Source organism: Nanorana parkeri, unplaced genomic scaffold (assembly GCF_000935625.1).
Source record: "Nanorana parkeri isolate BGI_ZX_2015 unplaced genomic scaffold, ASM93562v1 scaffold43, whole genome shotgun sequence".
In the NCBI taxonomy this organism is placed as follows: Eukaryota; Metazoa; Chordata; class Amphibia; order Anura; family Dicroglossidae; genus Nanorana; species Nanorana parkeri.
This window is the reverse complement of record NW_017306311.1, coordinates 2,378,477-2,398,308: the sequence shown is the minus strand read 5'-3', so window position 1 is coordinate 2,398,308 and position 19,832 is coordinate 2,378,477. Positions and strand designations below refer to the sequence as shown.

General features: G+C 44.3%; 2 protein-coding genes across 2 annotated transcripts in view; both read right to left on the bottom strand.

Moving 5' to 3' along the window:
• The window catches only part of MARC1 (mitochondrial amidoxime reducing component 1), a 16,656-nt gene extending 10,085 nt beyond the window's left edge, over window positions 1-6,571 (bottom strand). Inside the window, exons 1-2 of the mRNA XM_018572048.1 lie at window positions 6,317-6,571; window positions 2,825-2,998 (exon numbers count right to left, since the gene is read on the bottom strand). Coding sequence (XP_018427550.1) covers window positions 2,825-2,998; window positions 6,317-6,570 — 428 coding nt within the window. The 5' untranslated portion in view covers window position 6,571. The remainder of the gene's footprint in view (window positions 1-2,824; window positions 2,999-6,316) is intronic.
• Window positions 6,572-15,497: 8,926 nt separating this feature from the next.
• CUNH1orf115 (chromosome unknown C1orf115 homolog) overlaps window positions 15,498-19,832 on the bottom strand; it is an 8,399-nt gene continuing 4,064 nt past the window's right edge. Inside the window, exon 2 of the mRNA XM_018572130.1 lies at window positions 15,498-15,649. Within this exon, the coding sequence (XP_018427632.1) occupies window positions 15,527-15,649 (123 nt within the window). The 3' untranslated portion in view covers window positions 15,498-15,526. The remainder of the gene's footprint in view (window positions 15,650-19,832) is intronic.

The window sequence follows — 19,832 nt, the reverse complement described above, 5'->3', positions numbered from 1 at the left end:
TGAGTACTCGTACTCGCCCAAATGCTCCGATACCTAGCACGAGTACTTCCTGTATCAGGAAGCTGGGCAGCTCGTCATTACACGCTGCCCGTTTTCCTTATTGGCTGGGAAACTGCTCCATGCTCTCTCGTCACTTGTGATGAGAGAGCAAGGAGCCGACTTCCCGGAAAATCAGGAAGCCGGGTAGCGTGTAATGACGCGTTTTCCGATTGGTCAGAAAGCTAGCCAATCCGGAAGCCGGGTGCCTTGTAATGACGCAGCGCCCGGCATTCTGATTGGCCGGTAAGCCGGCGTCATGCTCCCTCATCATCTCATGAATCATATTAGGAACTGACCTAAAATCATTAGTTTGTATTGCTTTAGAAAAAATGTGACCTGGTCCTTTAAGAAAAAGTATCGGTAATTGGTATTGGTGAGTACTTGATCAAAAGTATCGGTACTCGTACTCGGTCTTAAAAAAGTGGTATCGGTGCATCCCTAATCATAAGGGGAGGGGTAGGGTGATCCGGGAAAAAGTCAAACTCCAGCCATAACTTTTCTTTTTTGGATAGACTTTGGAAGAGTAAATATTTTACCAAGTTCTTATTGTTGTGTAATATAGCCAATAGGAGCATCAAAGCCATGTTTTAAGAGTGCAAAGTATTTTATTGATTACACAGCAAAGTAACAGGAAGGCAATGCATTATGGGGGCTAGGCAAGCCACCTTCATCAGGACTACAAGACACATAAAAAAAGAAACTTTGCTAAGCAATAATAAGCAATAATTTATTTATTTTTACACTTTCTTTGCTTTACTCTATGACATAGAAAGGCATGCATTACGTGTCAGGAGGAATGACATATTGTATCAATGTGCAGTAAGGGTACCAACCAAATTGTCAATGTCTGTATACCTGCATGTCTTTGGTATTTCATAGTGTAAAGCCAAGAAATCATGAAAAGAGATACATTTTTGCTTTTTCTATGAAGATACTCTAAAATGGTCGGGGAGGATTTATTGGTACCACTAGACAATGTTATATATGATTGGATCATAGTGATATTTCAAACTGTTTTCTGTAATTAGTATCACACATCTTCAATCTTTCGGACTAGTTACATGGAGAAAAGTAGCCACTCTGCTGTTTGGTGTCATTGTGTGCACCACACTGAACATGAGAGAAATAAATCAAAAGAGAGAATTGTCTTAGAACATCAGAAAGCGAATAATAGACCAGCATGTCAGAGATAAAAGCTGTACGACCATCTTCAAACATTTTGATGTTCCTGTGACTGCAGTAGCAAATGTTGTTAAGAATTGAAGAAGGTACATAGGAGTGTAGGCAACCTCCCTGGATATGGCCACAAGGACTGGTAGACAAAAAGCCAAAAGAAAAAATTCTAAAGCTGAACTCCAAGGTCAAGGTACATCAGAGTCTGATCACACCATCTGTCACTTTTGAGCAACAAGGAATAAGACCCAGGAGGACTCCACAGTTGAAAGAAAACCATAAAAAATCCAGACTGGAATTTGCTAAATTGCACATTGACATATCACAATGCTTCTGGGAGAATATCCTTTGGAAAGATGAGACAAAACTGGAGCTTTTTGGCAAGTCACTACATTTTTTTCTACGAGTTCTACATTCACAGACCAAAAATGGAGCTTAGAATAGAACACCATACCTACTGTGGAACATGGTTAAGTGTTGGGGCTGTTTTGCTGTGTCTGGAATGGGGTGCCCTAAATCGGTTTAGGGCACAATGAAATCTGAAGACTATCAAGGAATTCCAGAGCAAAACATACTGCCTGGTGTCAGGAAGTTCTTCTCAGTCACAGGTCATGGGATCCCCCAACGGGATAATGACCCAAAACACAGCTAAAAGTGTTGGTTATGTGTTTAGATGAAGCACTGAAATCTTGAGGATTGCTGAATTACGTTTTACTGGCTTAGAAGAATATTACATCTGAATAAAGCATTGTGAGGAAAACATATAGATAGAAAAAACAGCTTACTGTGTAACATAGAGAAGCATTAGGGATGCACCGATACCGATACTAGTATCGGTATCGGTGCCGATGCTGAGTATTTGGGCGAGTATTCATACTTCAGCTTCCGGTATCAGGAAGCCGGGCAGTGAGTCATTACAAGCGGCCCAGCTTCCTGATTGGCCCGGGAAACCGGCTCCATGCTCCCTCGAGGCTTCTTATTGGGACTTCCAGTATCGGGATTTGGTATCGCCGAGTACTGAAAAAATATATATCGGCATGTGTACTCGATACAGAAAAAACGGTATCGGTGCATCCCTAATAACCATGCACATAGAGAGTAAAATTGCACTACACTGCCATCTATAGTTCAGTATATGCTATTGTATTTCCAAGACAAAGTACCCAAGAACAGCTCAGAACAATACTTTGGACTGTTCAGTCTGGAGAAGGCACCATTCAATAACTGAGACTGGCCAAACTATCTGTTGGCAGGTGCAGCAGTCTAATTGAGAGCTCCAGAAATCGTTGTTTGCACTGATTGCCTCTAAAGGTTGTGCAACAAAGTATTAGGTTAAGGGTCCTGTCATTTTTGTTTTTGTTTACACCATTTTCGTGTGTTTTATTATTTAAAATATTCTGTTAAATCAAAAATGAAAAGCAAAGTCTGATTTTTATTAAATATACAATAAACAAAAATGGATGCCAATTACGTTAGTCAGTTTCAAGTTATTTCAGAGAAAATTGCTGGTTCTTCTTTTTTCATGGAAGGGTACCAACTAAATGTGCCCACTACTGTGTATAAACACGCATACAGACATACCAATGTTACTTTCTAGGATCCAGATACATACTTGCAGGTGAAAATTGCATTGCTTGTCAGCAGTTTCAAGGGAATGTCCAGTTTATTCATTCCTGGTGCGCTGAGGGTTAAATGTCCTCGGTCACAGGTGACCGTTATCAGCACCATGCGAGGCTCCTGTCTGGCTGTAACATGAACTTTGTCCTCCTTTACAACAAGCCAATGTCTGCAATGATAAGAGGGGCAGAAGAGGGGAGAAACAAGGAATGAAAAAGGGCAGGGGGGGAGGAAAAAAAGAGAGTGGGAGAGAAAGGGAGAGAGGGGGAGACAAAGAGAGAGGAGGGGGAAGAGAGAGAAAGGGAGAGAGGGGGAGAGGAAGAGAGAGCAGGGGGAAGAGAGAGAAGGGGAGAGAAAGGGAGAAGGGAGAGAGGGGGAGAGAAAGAGAGAGCAGGGGGAAGAGAGAGAAGGGGAGAGAAAGGGAGAAGGGAGAGAGGAAGAGAGAGCAGGGGGAAGAGAGAAAAGGGGAGAGAAAGAGAGAAGGGGGAAGAGAGAGAAGGGGAGAGAAAGAGAGAAGGGGAAGAGAAAAGGAGAGAGAAAGAGAGAAGGGAGAAGAGAGAAGGGGAGAGAAAGATAGAGAAGGGGAGAGAAAGAGAGAAGGGGCAGGAGAGAGAAAGGGAAAGAAGGGGTAAGAGGGGGAAGGAGGGAGAGAAAGGGGGGAAGAGAGAGAAGGGGAGAGAAAGAGAGGGAAGGGGGAAGAGAGAAAAGGGGAGAGAAAGACAGAAGGGGGAAGAGAGAGAAGGGGAGAGAAAAGGAGATAATGGGGAAGAGAGAGAAGGGGAGAGAGAAGGGGAGAGAGAAGGGGGAGAGAGAAGGGGAGAGAAAGAGAGTAGGGGGAAGAGCGAGAATGGGAAGAGAAGGGGAGAGAGAAGGGGAAGAGAGAGAAGAAGAGAGAGAAGGGGAGAGAAAGAGAGAGAAGGAAAAAGAAAAAGAGAGAAGGGGAAGAGAGAGAAGAGGAGAGAAGGGGAAGAGAGAGAAGAGGAGAGAAAGTGAGAGAAGGGGGAAGAGAGAAGTGGAGAGAAATAGAGAGAAGAGGGAGGGGAGAAGGGGAGAGAAAGAGAGAGAAGGGGGAAGAGAGAAGGGGAGATAAAAAGAGAGAAGGGGAGAGAAAGAGAGAGAAGGGGGAAGAAAGAGGGAGGGAGAAGAGAAAGAGAGAGAAGGGGAAGAAAGAGGGGGAGAGAAGAGGGAGGGAGGAGAGAAAGAGAGAGAGAAGGGGAAAGAAAAAGAGAGAAGGGGAAGAGAGAGAAGAGGAGAGAAGGGGAAGAGAGAGAAGGGGAGAGAAAGAGAGAGAAGGGGGAAGAGAGAAGGGGAGAGAAATAGAGAGAAGAGGGAAGAGAGAAGGGGAGAGAAAGAGAGAGAAGGGGGAAGAGAGAAGGGGAGAGAAAAAGAGAGAAGGTGAAGAGAGAAGGGGAAAGAGAGAGAAGGGGAAGAAAGAGGGAGGGAGAAGAGAAAGAGAGAGAAGGGGAAGAAAGAGGGGGAGAGAAGAGGGAGGGAGGAGAGAAAGAGAGAGGAGGGAGGAGAAAGAGAGAGAATGGAGAAGAAAGAGTGGGAGAGAAGCGGGAGGGAGGAGAGAAAGAGAGAGATGGGAGGAGAGAAAGAGAGAGGAGAGAGGAGAAAGAGAGAGAAGGGGGAAGAAAGAGGGGGAGAGAAGAGGGAGGGAGGAGAGAAAGAGAGAGGAGGGAGGAGAAAGAGAGAGTTGGGGGAAGATGGAGGGGTGAAGAAGGAGGAGAGAGAGGTCGTTTTACGTAATGTCATATGTTTTGAATTGTGTATTATTTTAGTCTATAGTTATAATTTTAAAAAATGCCACTCAATGGATGATAGTTGCACAGTGGGAACTTCTCTAAGGCCTTGTTCACACGGGATCAGGTGCCAGAGTTCTGCCTCACCTTCAAAAGCTCTTCCAGTGGGGGGTACATCAGAGGTTAATTTTTTTTTTATCTTACAAAATACTGAAGCCAAAAGATAAATTATGACAGCCAGGGCACTAGTATGTTCAGAAGGAAGTCAGCAGTGGCAGTGACTGGATTTCTCTTAGTACAGGGTCCCTTTAATGAAGCCCATAGGAATTTATGATAAGAGCATGTAATGCCGGCCAGCTGTAATGTTCCTATGTTGTATGCGTAAAGTGACCCTGTCCCTTTGGGTCCATCTCCTGGGTCCCCCACAGCTCTCATTGGTCTCTCCCGCTGACCTTCACCTCACTACAGGAGTCAGTGGTGATGGGAGGTCAGCAGGAGAAACCAATGAGATCTGTGGTGGGATCCAGGAGATTTCCCAGCAGACATCAGGGGGTGATTTCTCACCTGGAGACAAAGGCAGTTTTAAATGTCCTCTCTTTGTGTACAAGTCTAGCTTTGTTGGGTAACTTTTGTATAGCAGGCAGGTTTCTTTAAAGGAGAACTATGAGGTGAGTGCTTTTCACTCACCTCATAGTTCTAGCCGACCTGTGACAATGAGACTGTCACAGGTCGGCTCAGTAGATCGGGAGGTGAGCGAACACATACCGGCGTTCGCTCACCTCTCGATCCTGTCACGGCTCTCTGCCGTGACAGGGGAGGGGCTGGATTCCCCGCTCCGATCCTCAGGGCTGACTGGCAGCTGGCTCTGCCTCTAGATAGGAGCTACTGCACGCAGTATACTGAGCCTAGGGTGATGGTTGGACGCTAGTTTGTGTCCTCCCGTTACCCTAAGGAGAACTATGGGGAAAAGCCTTAACCGCATAGTTCTCCTTTAAAGAAAGCCATTGCTGACTTTTTACATTGCTGTCATGCTGGTCCTTTTTCTTCAATTGTGATGAGCTGATGCTAGAGGTGAAGCCAGTTCACCCAAGTCCGCCCAAAACTGTGACCAAAATACCTCCTCCTGGCCCATTCTGAAGCAGCAGTGCCATTCCCCGCCCCTTTTCGATATGTACCTGCAGGGCGGGAAATGCGCCTGCTTCAACTGATTGGGCCGGGTATGGAAGGGGGTGCCGGTCAGTTTTGTGCAAGCTTGGGCGAAGTCAGGCGGCCTGGAAAAGTATTGAGGTATTTTCAGGTCGCCTGGAAGGTATTGAGTCAGCATAATGGCCATGCAACTAGCATATTAAAAGGAGGGCAGCAATTATTTTCTCAATTTTGGATGTAGTAGGGAATGGTTGAAACCCGTTAGTTTTTTTCCTTTTGCATTGGGGAGATTTTCCTGTACTTCCTTTCCCAGAAACACAACAGGACGTGAGAGCAAATCTCTTCAAAAGTGAGGGAAGCCCCCCATTTAGACAGTTGTCATTGAAATAAGTGTCCCCATTGGAAGATTTCCCCTCTATTCCTATTCTGGTGATAACATTTTGGGATCTCCCATCACTTTCAGTGAATGATTGATTGCTGCAGTTTGCACACCACGTCTGAACTTTATAACTCATAACTTATTGTAAACGCCATATAATATATTGCATTGCCGTTCAATGAGTCATACCACACTCTGGTACCAAAATAAGTCTTCCTACCTGTCCCTGAGCTCTCCGTTCTTCAGTCCGTAGTCCCTGCACTCCGCTTCTTGCAGGGGGACCCCTTTACATGACTTCACAGGATAGAGGAACAGCTGGGAGACCTCCCCCACCTTCCGCACATGCTTCTTCTTCCCCCTGGACAGAAACAGCCAGGTGACGGCCATTGTGGCCCCCACCCCGGCCAGGCCAATCAGGAGGGTGCGGTGCTTCGAGAGAACTTCCATAGCTGTGTGTGTGTGACAGGCCTCCATTCCAGAGTTTATACCACAGCGCCTAGCTCAATGTTACAAAACAACTGGATCTGGCTCCCTTCCCAGCCGTGAGGACCCACCTCCTGTTTTGTTAACTGTTTCCCATACTTTTATTTAATACGAAGATACTGCTGGGGAACATCAACATTGTAACTTTTTTGACATGTACCAATCATATAAACTTTACAGATATAAATTAAAGATCTGCATAAAAAGAAGTTTACAGAGACCTGTCCTTGGGCCTCAGCAGCAATGCGTGGGTTCATGGACTCCTTGTGTGATCACTGGGAAATCTATTTATTGTTATCAGTTTTGTACATTACTTTTTCTTTATTTGTTATAGTCAGGACTACAAATAACATTTGCAAAGATGTTTTTTATTTAGTGTGGTCAATTTCGGACGAAATTTCGGAAATTCAGGGATTCGGATGTATTCGAATTACGAATCACAGATATAACGAATGCAAACGAATCCGAATTTCCGATTCGTTTTTTTTGGACAAACTTTAGTTTTTGGACGAAATTTCGTTGCAGCAAAGTGACATTTAAATGTCACTTTGCTGCAACGAACGAACAAAACGAAAATACATTTTGTACGGATTTCCGCTAACTTATTTCGTCCGTATCCGAATCCCAAAACGAATTGACTTTCGGACCCGAATTCCGAAAAAAGAAATAAAGCAAAATCCGAATCAAAACGAAACGAAACTATTTTTTTGCTGGTGCACATGTCTAATATGAATACGATGCAGTCTTTCACTCAGCCAGCAGGAGCTCTAAGCTCTTTTTCACATGCTTGAGGGCCCATTCACATTTCTACAGGCTATTATAAGGCGGCAATGTGTGTAATGTCACTCGGTAACGTGTGTTGCTTTAAAGGATGGGGTTAGGGCTTTTCCCCATAGTTCTCCTTAGGGTAACGGGAGGACACAAACTAGCGTCCTCCCATCACTCTAAGCTATACAGCACGCGGTATACTGAGACGCCGCAGCTGAAGCAGATCCCGACAATTATGTCTCGATCCGCCCAGCTGCGTTAGTGACAGATGGCTCTGCCTTTCTAGAGGCAGAGCCAGCTGTACCCGCCCCCTCCCCCGTCCGTTCCGCCAGTCAGCGCTGGCGGATCGGAGCGGGGAGGGGGGAATCCAGCCACTCCTCTGTCCCGACAGAGAGCTGTGACAGGATCGAGAAGTGAGCGAACACCGGTATGTGTTCACTCGCCTCCCGATCTACTGAGCCGACCTGTGACAGTCTCATTGTCACAGGTCGGCTAGAACTATGAGGTGAGTGAAATGCACTCACCTCATAGTTCTCCTTTAAGGCAGCCTATGCATTATGAATGGGCTAATTTTCATAATGCACAACGCATTGCTCGCTGCTATAATATTGTGTTGGGGTGTCTCTTAAAATGAATGGCACTACAATGCACTGTGGTACACAGTTTATGTGCATTATGGTAAAATGTGTGTTTTACAATGCATTACCATTACGGATGAATGTGAATCAGTCCATACTGTGTCTCCTAACCACAGTGCTGCAAAAAGTTGAGGTTTTTTTTTACAATGGCTCCATGAGATGAGTGACACCTCTCTGATCAGACAGCTTAGTCTGAGGATCCAGATGGGGCAAGATGTGGAAGTTAATGCTTCTGTACTGGCTGTTTACCTAACCCATAAGAGGGAATTTATCAAAATTGGAGCAAACAGAATCTGGAGCAGTTGCCCATGGCAACCAATCAGCTTCTGTCTTCAGTTTGCTCAGGTAAGATTTGAAAATGAGAGATGCTGATTGGTTGCAGTGCAAATCTGCTCCAGATTTTGTCTCCTCCAGTATCGATAGAGCCCCCCCATAGTGCTCTGGGAATCCTTTGCAATGTATTAAATGTAAAAATAACTGGGGATGCACCGATAACCGTTTTTTCGGTATCGCGTAGAAGTACCAATATTTATCTTGCGGTACTCGCCAAGTACTGATACCGGTACTTCCGCGAGCATGGAGCCGGCTTCCCGGCCAATCAGGAAGTCGGGCAGTGTGTTATTACTCACCACCCGGCTTCTTGATTGCCCAGGCCAGACAATCAACATCGAGCTGGCATCGCGACACTGCCAGACAGAGGAAATCTCTGGTATCTGGTATCTGAGGGTAAACATCAGAGCATTCTTGCCCAAATACTCGGTATTGGCCTCAATACCAGTATCGCTATCAGTGCATCCCTCAAAATATTCATTGGTGTGTGTATATATTTATATGTCAGAGCGTGGCCTGTGCACAGACACTGTCAGTGTGCCCTGAATGTGCAAGGGGACAGTGTACCTTTAAGTCTTCATTGACACGGCTATTATTCTTCACAGGTTGCCCTTTAAATAGTTTCAGACACAATTCCATTGTAAAGAACTTTATTTACAAGCAATGTACATCACCAAATCATACAATGTACAATAAACGTTGTTACCATGTTTACAGTCCTTTTGGCAAAAGCTGTTCTACAACACAAATATAAAAATACTGATTGGTTTCCGGTATTATTGGCTGACATATTAAACACTGAAGTAAGAGCCCATTCACACCTGTGTGTTGGGCAACGTGCGCTAAAACTACGCATTGGGAACACATCTGCTTTACATGCTGTGCTATTTATTGTGAATGGCGTCCCAAGGCACTATACAGTAGAATACAAGGTATCGTAAGGCACTATACACATACCGTGCGCTGTGGTGGGCTGCGCTTTTTTAAAATCTGTTTTTGGTGCATTGGCAGCCCGTTCATAGTGACTTAATGCAACACACATAAACATGTGCCATACTGCGTGATAACACATGTGCATTAATGCACCACAACAGAACGCTTTATTATGAATGAGCTCTCAAATGCAGCAAAAATGGAACATTCACCCACCATATAAAATCAAATTGTACCGGGCCTAATGGCCAGTGTGTCAACGAGGCCTTGTCCCCAGAACAGGGGTCCCCATTGAAGGATTTTCCCTCACAACTGTAAATGTAGCTTTTCCCACCACTCTCTAGCTCTGTAAGAGTTGTCACTAATGCTCGGTTCACATTGTGTTCTTTGCACATGCGGTATACTGTGTGTTAGGATGCACTGTGTGAAGGCAGCACATTCATTTGAATGGACTGCCTAGAGAACCAATCCGAACCAATAAAGGTGCATGTCATATCCACATATACAACCAGCACTAAATACTAAATATATGCTACAAATCAATACAAAGACTTTGCAACATTGAACTTATTATTTGTAGCATATATTTGTTATTTACCGCTGTTTATAAATGTGCATATCCTATTTTATATATTTTATCACAGCTGCTATTTATATTTTAAAGGTTTACAAATTTGTTGATTTATTGCATAGGGCAGTGATAGGGATAGGTGATATAACAAAGGTGCATGTATTTTTTTAGTGTAGCACAGCGTACCACAACGCATGGTAGTTGGCAAGGTGCCCTGGGGTACCATTAAGAATGAATAGAACCACAGCACACCAATGTGCCAACAACGTGAACCCATCTAAGACTCCCCCTAATAAAACAGTTACAACAATAACAACTGACTTTGTTCGTGTCTGCTGTACAGTATGGGGATTGTCTTGTATTTGGAAGGCGCTCTTTATCAATTCATCACTAAAAAATAATTCCTCAATTCATCAATTTAAAAAAAACAATTAAATGACATTAAAAATAAAAATAGGAATTAATATTCGTAAAGTAAACACTGTATCTGTACAACATTCCTCATCATTCTCGGTCACAGATTGTATTCTATTTTCCAACTTTCCAAAAATTCCATAAATCCGCGGGAACCTTTTTACATCATTGTTATTAATGTACTGAAGCCATAGAGGTATGGAGCCTCAGTACACTTTAAGGCCTCGTATAGATGGACAGCAAAATCAGGCGGTTGATCTGCGGTCTTGTTGTTCCTCAGCCACCCGCTATCATTGCCGGCAGACAGCGCTGTATACAGCAGCTGGTACTGCCAGCCAAATGTGACCATAGAGGGGGGTGGGATTGGGCCACAACTGGGTGTCAAGTGCTTATCACACATTTGTGGTGCAATGCCCCCTTGGGATCCCGAAAAATGGCATTCAGGCGGCAACAGTATCAGCTCGTAAATGCCAGGCAGCCACTGTTCCGCCGCCGTGTGAGAAGTGATCCACCACGGATAATTTTTCACAGACAGCCATCCGTCTAAACAAGGCCTAACAGGTTCACTTTTATCTCAATGGGAAGTCTTTAATGGAAGCTGCAATTGTCTAGCTAACATGATATGTACTAGTTCCAGGTCAGTAATCCTGAACAGGCATTCCAGCAGCTCAAGAACTAATATATAGCTGGAAAGTCAACAGCAGGTTCCATTTAAAGGCTTCTCAGATACCCATCTTCATGAGTCCTTATGATGATACAAGGATACATTTATTAAAGTAGATTTCCAGGATACCATGCTAATCAAGTCATCGAAACTCCAACCCATGGCAGATAAATATTAAAAATCCACCACTGGCCTCTTTCTTACACTTACGTCTAACCCTCTTCAACATGCAAAAGCCTTCTGATCACTGACTGGATTGTGGGGGAATTACCCCCCACCTTTCTTCACTGAGTCTATTTACACTTCTGAACTTGAAACATTTTCTAGCATTGATATCTGCATTCATTAAGAGCATGTTCCGAGGCTCTTTATCTGCTTTAATGTGTGTTTTCCAGAAGAAAACCATTCTATGGAATATAATGGTGCAGAACCCTCCATGCACTTAAAGCTGAACTACAGGGAACAAAAAAAAAAAAGACCCCCGCCGCACTGCAAGAGTTAAATGTTCATTTCTGCCCAGGGTATCAGTTTTACTTACCTTACCCCCAGCTTCTGCAGGCTGCTACTTCCACACAACCAATCCCCTCCTCTTCTCTTCTGTTCCCCAGCTGGTGGTCACAGATGTGATGCCACAATTTACAATACTGGATCAATAGTCCTGCATTGTAATTGTGGACGACAAGGGCCGGCCTACAACCTGGAATGTCAGAGAGAAGAGTTGAGCGCCAGCTGCCGGGGAAGCGAGGGATAAGGTGAGTAAAAGTTCTTTCTGATACCCTAGGCAAAAAATGAGCATCTAACCCTTGCTATATAGGGTACATCCCACTGCAAGGGTAATTTTTTTTTTGTTCCCCCTGTTAAAAGATATCTTTATTTAAAAAAAAGAAACACTCTGAAATTGCATGTTAAGAAATGTGCATGCATACTTGCAAATCCGTGTCACCGTTTGCATTGTTCATATTTCAAATTATCTACATCTTCTTTAGTCTGTTCATCAGCATTAGCGGAAGATGAGGAAGGGGTGTTACAATCTGAAGGAAGTGATGTAATAGGACAGTTCTATCCCCACCCTAATCTTCCATTTTTTTCTGCTCTTTTATCAGCCACTTGTTACACAAAATGCAGCTGTCAATCAAAGAAGACGGAAGAACACAGGGTAGAACTAAGAGGAGCCACATTGTTCTGTGCAGGTATGTCCTCTGCCCCTTATGCAAATATAAGAGCATAATGACATACTATGAGGGAGGTGTGGAATGCCTATGACCTCTGATCTGTGCAGCCTGCAGAGATGAAGCCAAGAGGTCATAGTGAATCTCAGGTCCGGCGCTATGCTATGCATGGAAGACCTTGTGGAAAGGCCACATGAACCTGTTTTAGAATTGCCGTAACACTAGAAAAGTGTTGCAAATTATCCCCCTCCCCCACAGCTTTTTAAGTATGCATGCACTATTTTTAATGTGCAATTGTAGAGTGTTTGCATTAAAAAAAAACTTTAATTGCCTTGCAGAAAATCGTGTCTAAAAAGCAGAAGTGTAAATGGGCCCCTAAAATACTTAATTTTACCAGCAAAATCCAACAATATGCATTGAGGGGAATTCAACAAAACTGGAGCAGACAGACTCTGGAGCAGTTGTGCATGGCAACCAATCAGGTTCTCTCTTCAGCTTCTTCAGTTACACTTTGAAAATGAAAAATATAAGCTGATTGGTTCATATGCACAGCTGCTCCAGATACCGTCTGCTCCAGTTTTGATAAATTCCCCCCATTGTGCCTTAAACCAGAAACGTGTCACCATTCATCATAGCAGCCAAATTCTTCATTCTAATTTCCTAAACTCCTTACACAGCCAGTAAACCTCAAATACACAGAGATCATTGTAGAGAATGTTACTGATCTGGCCTCCAGAATACAGAGCACACTGGGAGTCCCAATGGGTCAATGGTCATGCTCTTACTCAACTTTCAACCCTTTCTATTGGTTGGTGAGGCAACTCATCACATATACTTATTTCATAAAGCATTCTTATTCATAAGTCCAATAACCCAAAGTGACCAATCTGAATTCTGAAGAGGTCAGGCCAGCACCAGTTGGATTCTGATTGGTACTTGTTGGCAATTCTCCTTAAAGTGTATGTAAAGGCAAAATTGTATTATTTTTTTTTAGCTTTGGATAGCCTAAGGAAGAACTAGATCCCCTGTCAACATTTCATTGCTGCCTGGCTTCCTGTTGGGGAGATACACCACTCTATCGGTCCTCTTGACTACGGTCGGCAAAAGTGGAAATCCAAAATTTTAGAGCTGTCACCAGAACAAGAGGAGAGGGGAAATCTTCTAAGAGGGACACATGTTCAGGTGACAACTGTCTAAGATGGGCAATTTCCTTAGTTTGGGGAGATTTCTTCTAATTTCCTGTTCCTGAGGACAGGAAGTGATGGTAAATCAGGTTTTAGCCCCTCCTTATTCTATCCAAAAAGTACACAAAAAAAGTGTGAGCTATACATCTAAAATATACACTATACTCTGAAATGTCAAAACTACCGACAGAGAAGGGTTCTCTTCCCCTTCCCACACTGCAGGGTTAAATGCTTGGTTTTGTTTAGGGTATAATTTAAATTCAGTTTTACTTACCTTACCCATCACTCCCGCAGGCTCCCTCCTCTCTGGGTGACCAGTCCTTTGAAGCCGCTCTATCAGACACGCTCTGACGTCATTCTGTACAATGCAGGATCAGCAGTCCCACATTATAAGTCCCCGAGGGCCCTCCAACAACCCAGAGTGTCAGAGAGAAGAGGAGATCACTGGCTGCTGGGTAAATGAGGGATACAGCAAGTAAAACTGCTTTTTTAATGTTCCCCTAGCCAAAAATTAGCATTTACCCCTTGCAGTGTGGGAGGAGCCCCACTAGAAGGGTAGTTTTGAAAGTCCCGCAGAGTTCAGCTTTAAGAATTAGCACGTCAGAAAAAGAAATTCATTATTACATTAGAGTCTTCAAAACATTACATTAGCAGTCAACAGGAAGTTGGGCAGACCGTGAGCCTCTGAGCTCTAATCACATTTTGGGGCTCCTGCCAGTGCCTGTTCTATGATCCTTGGAGCTGTATGTCTACAGAGTCCTCACATAGACTTTAGGGCCAGTAAACAATAGCATCTTTGCTCAATACTGTTATATAATTACCCGAGGGCCTAATGCCACACGGTAAAAGCACTTAAAAGTGTGCTTAAGGCACCCAAAAGTAGCATTTTATTCAATAATATCATTTTAGCATGACTAAAGAGTTAGTTAGCATGCCTTCAGTGCAATTGTAAATGGAGAATCAGGGCAGTAGGCTTTCACCGCTAACATCACTGTGTGAATACTGGATGCCTGGTTGTCATGCTGACCCTCTGGCAGAAGAACATTTTGGGCCGCTGGCTTGAATAAGAGTACAGCTAGTAAATACTTGTCCTGACGCAGAAATGTATTGACGCTAAAGGATCAACATGACTGAAGGCTACATGGTCAGCATTGGCTTGCACATATTTCTATAAGCCACAAAGGTGTAAATTATCAGTGTTAAAATGTGCCCTCTCGGCATCTTCATCAGTGAGTCAGTCTTCAAATAAGATAAAAGGTCACCAGGCGTATTTGCCATGGCACAGCAAAGTCCATTGGCTGCTTGCCTCGTGCAGGGTGCAGTAATGGCCAGAAATGAACTTAGCAGTTCTGGCTCTACGGGCTGGGATGGATCAACGCGACATAATCCCATATACAGTATACATGACTAGTTGAATGAATTAGCTTCATTGCACAAGGGGCAAGTTTTAGGTCCAAGTGGCCACCATTGAGAGACACCCGACCTCATAACTCTTAAATGGGTCAATCCACCCACAACAGATAATTCAGTGTCTACTCAATGCTGGTTCACCACCTGACACTCTCTTGGACTCTATCCCTCATTGGTGAGATCTATGGCCTTAATTCCAAGGGCTGGACGGCTGTTGTGGCCATTATGAGGAGCTCTCACTGTCCCTGTTGGACTTTTTATTTTATTTCATATTATGAAGAGTGCAAAAGGAGGGCAGAACACCCAAAGCCTGCAGGAAGACAGGAACAGTGTCGGGAGTTATGGCAGGGAGACCTCATTCTTGAATTGTCCAAGCCATATAGGAAGCCAAGGACTGACTTGGACCATGGGGCCTTATTTATAACCAAATAATTACTTTTGGCTGGACTGACCCTTTAAGTCCAATTAATCAGAATTGATTATACTGAATGAGGCTGCATGGCCCATCCCATGCCTTGCTTCACTGAATAATCCAGCATGTTGAGTAAAGCTGCATGGCAGACGTCTTCGGTTGGAATGCAGTGGAGTGTGCTGGGATTATTCTGTAAAACACAACTAGAAGCTCAAGTTCTAATTCTGCCACAAGAACACGCCAGAGTTCTGCTTGAAGCTCCGCAGGGTTTACCAGGAGATGATGGATCTTCTCACATGGAAGCATTCCTTCCAAACTTCACAGGACGGTTTTAGATTGGATGATCAGAGAAGTCATCACTGAGGTTCCCAGTCCTTTGGCGTCCATCTTGTGGGGGAAATGTCTTTATCTGAAGGCAGGTTTGAAATGTTTGGACTCAAAGGATTGGATCAGGTTAGCGGGACACGTTGGTGAGCACCACCGTAGAGACACCAAACGGAGCTATGTAGGCACTTGCCAGTCCCTGGATACCAATCAACAAGTAGCGGCAGCCAGTCCGTACAGCCTTGCCAACATTCTACAGGAGAATAAAGACAAAAAAACACAGATAGAAATGAAAATACTATGAAACTGACGGCGATAATCCAGACATGAACAGAATTACGGAAAATCACTTTTATCAACATTGAAAGAAAAATGTACTTTGAGATCTCGGCAGCGGCAGAATCATCAATAGGAAACTGCTGTTGGAAAGTAATTTCCTTGCTGGCCGAAACCGCTACGGAGCGACACCTCACTGGCTGCAGCAATAAGGGGGAAATGCTATACAACAGGGGTAGCCAAACTGCGGCCCTCCAGCTGTGGTGCACCTACAAATCCCATCACGCATCTGCCTCTGGAAGTCATGTCTGTGGCTGTCAGAGATTTGCAATGTAATGGGATTTGTAGTTCCACAACAGCTGGAAAGCAGAAGTTTGGCTACCCCTGCTCCACAGGAAACGTCAAAGTCACTAGTGAGGGGTAGACACAAGTAAAGTCTCCACCCAATAACCAAAGGGGTGACGTATTTCAACTTTAATGGGTAAGCATCCTTATTACAGATGTAAAAATGAGGAGCTGTCATATAGACATGGTGCCCACCCTCCAACTCAAAGGCCTTGGTGCTTGCCATGCAGCCCCTTGGACTAGGGTTGCCACCTGTCCAGTGTTTGCAGCCAGCTGACACCCGGACACAAGACACTAAGTGCCGACACCAATACTTAAAATTTTTTGACAGATGCGGCTGCCAAGTCCGCAGCAAGTGCAGAGAGTATGCATAGCCCACCTGAGAGCCTGCACAACCCACCTAAGAGCCCGCACAACCCACCTGAGAGCCCGCACAACCCACCTGAGAGCCCGACCAGCCCACCTGAGAGCCCGCACAGCCCACCTGAGAGTCTGCACAACCCACCTGAGAGCCCGACCAGCCCACCTGAGAGCCCGCACAGCCCACCTGAGAGTCTGCACAACCCACCTGAGAGCCCGACCAGCCCACCTGAGAGCCCGCACAGCCCACCTGAGAGTCTGCACAACCCACCTGAGAGCCCGACCAGCCCACCTGAGAGCCCGCACAACCCACCTGAGAGCCCGCACAGCCCACCTAGGAGCCTGCACAGCCCACCTGAGAGTCCACAGTGCCAACCAAAGAGCTTGCATAGCCCACTTGAGAGTCCGCATAGCCCACCTGAGAGTCCGCATAGCCCACCTGAAAGTCCACAGAGCTCACCTGAGAGCTTGCACAGCCCACCTGAGAGCCCGCACTGCTCACCCAAGACCCTGGAGACATCAGGGTGCCACCCCAGAACAACACAGAGTATGTAGCTTCATATTATTTTGTCTTGTCTAATGTATTGCTGGGATTTGTAGTCCTCTATAGAAGGTTTCCATACTCCCTCCCCTGGCTGTCTCCTCTTGCTCTTTCTCCTGGCTGCCTCTCCTCACTCTCTCCTCTATATTCTGTTTGGATTTCACTTGAAGAAAAGGTGGCAACCCTTGGACACCAGCAGTCACCAGTATGAGTGTTGATTTTGTAAAGGTGCTGTTATAGCGGTGATCTCTAGCAGTCTCATGTAGTATGTCCCCGGTCTATAACAGTGTCCTCCAGTATAGCAAAACATATTTTATGTAGTAGGGAAGGGATAGAGACTCTGACAGGTTATTACACTGTTACTTGTGTTTCCATTTGAAAGATTTCCCCTTCCAGTTTTGGTGATGGGAATCTCTTTAGTGAGAACACAGACAGCAATAAAAACCTGACCAATGTCCCAATGCTTCTCTATTCTTTAAAAATGGTTTGGCTGGTGTTGGACTTTAACAAAATGGCTGCCTGCCAGCAATGAACTTTTATACGGTACTAAAGAGGTAATAAAGCGGTAATAAAGCGGTAATGAAGGAGATTACCCTGAGCTATAAATTATTTAGTGAAAGCGATGACACAAAACAGATTTGCAGAACGTAACCTTTCAGCTAAAAATATAAAACGTCATCATTTCAGTCAGTGTCAGCATACACAACGCACGTAGATACCCATAGACGTCAGATGAGTTGTCAGATCTGATCCTTCTCCAGCCTGGTTGGCTGACAACACAGTTCAGGGTGACACCCACCGGCCAACTTCTCGCAGGTTAGACAGTCCATAGGATAGGAAATCCTGCTTCAACAGGAATCTATTTATAAACAATTCACAGAGCCATTCACCCTGCAAAACTCGGTGAACGTTCGTTCTGTGTGAATAGAGGCAAAAAGGAACGTTCTTCGTATATTTTCTTCTCAGGTTGAATGTAATGCATTCTAGGCTAATAAATACTTCTTTCCTAAGCTCCCCTGCGCCATATAGTGGCCATAAAGCAGTATTACATTATATTACATGGAACCTAAAAAGTATATATATTAACCGCTTAAACCCCCTTCCTGGCCAGGCCATTTTTAAGTATTCAGGGCTGCGGTACTTTGACTGACATTTATTCCGCTATGCAACGCTGTACTGAAATGAATTTTACATATTTGGTAAAATATAAAAGACGGGGTCCCGTCGGGTAAATAGACACCAAACATGTCAAGCCTTAAAATAGCACACGCCTGCAAAATCCCAAACAATGACTATAGCCAAAATTGGTTTAGTGTTATTAGTGATTGATTGCCCTAAAATTATTGCTCACACTCCGACGTTTGTGGTGATATGTAGCATGTGCGGAGCAAGGGGTGCAATCGTCATTTTCGCACGCATGTTTGTGTGTGTATATGGGGGTGGGGGACTTTAAAAAAAAAATTGGTGTTGTTCACATTTTTTTTTAGATGTGACTATTTTTTTTATGTTACTTTCATTTTTTGTAATTCTTTTTTTTTTTTTACACTTAACTTTATTGCTATCACATAGCGGGATAAGAAGCCATCTATGTGATAGCAAAGAGGATGCAACAGGTCCTCTTTATGGAGACATCAGGGAAGCGATTCCGGTGGCTGAAAAGTCGCCGGATCACTTCCAGGAGCCAGTAAATTGAGGTCCGACACCCCCACGGCTTGTTTACTGGGCTCTGCTGCCCCTCCTGCGGGCTTAGGACCTGCTTCTCTGGTGTCTGCGGGAAGCAGGGAGAGAGACCAGCGAACATCTGTGCGCTGATCTCCTCTCTGCTGAATGAAAGTGAATCAATGCATTCATTGCATCACTTCTGGCTTCTCAGCTGTCATTCCCCGGCTAGAGAAGTCGGGGAAGAAGCTGTTCAAGCCCAATCTGTACTTCATCAGCTTCTTTGAAGTGCAAAGGTGACATCAGGGGTCTAATAGAACCTGCCACCTCCAATGTGCTATCACATAGGAAGCTTGTGAGCTCCTCTATGTGATAGCAATAAAGTTAAGTTTAAAAAAAAGTTTAACAAAGTAAAAGTAAATAAAATAAATTTAAAAACACCCCAAACATTTTTTTAAGTCCCCCGTCCCCGTGAACGCTCACATCGGGTGAACCTACGTACGAAAACGACAATTGCTCCACACATGTTAGGTATCGCCGCGTGCGCCAGTGAGTGAGAGCAATAATTTGAGGTCCAATATTCACAGTGAATTCTAAACTTATGTCCTGTACAGGATTATAAAGCGTCGCCTATGGACAATTTGGGGTACCGTATTATGTTGCCGTTTCATTTGTAACCTGGGCATGTTGGGTATCTATTTACTCGGCATAACTTCATCTTTTATGTTTTACTTAAAAATAATTGGGTATTATTTTGTGTTTCGGGTACTAAAACGAACAAGTGTTTTTTTTACTGAAATTTTGGGTTTGATAAAGAGTTGTGCTAATATTATGTGACATAAAAATGTGCCCCTGCCGCCATTTTATTCTACAGGGTCTGTTCTTTCTTGTGGGGTTAAGTCATTTTCAAGCTGAAAAATGTGTATTATAACATGTGTGTAAAAACGCAAAAGCGGCTTTGGCAGCGAAAGGGTTAACCATTCTCTACTCTATGCTCTACTCTAAAAAAAAAGTTAACAAAAAAAAAAAAATTACTTGAATCAATTGATGAGAATGAGGGAATGTGGGTAGAGTTGTGCTTTAAGGTCCCATAGACAGAATGACGGTAGGTGGAATATGTTAATATTGCAGATATAGGAAGCGTGAATCACATGGCTGTCACATGTACCTGCACTTCAGGAATCCCAAAGCCATGACAAGGCACGGTGCGACAGCATGCTCACGCTGCATTTCCCACGTGACTCGGGAGCCCCCC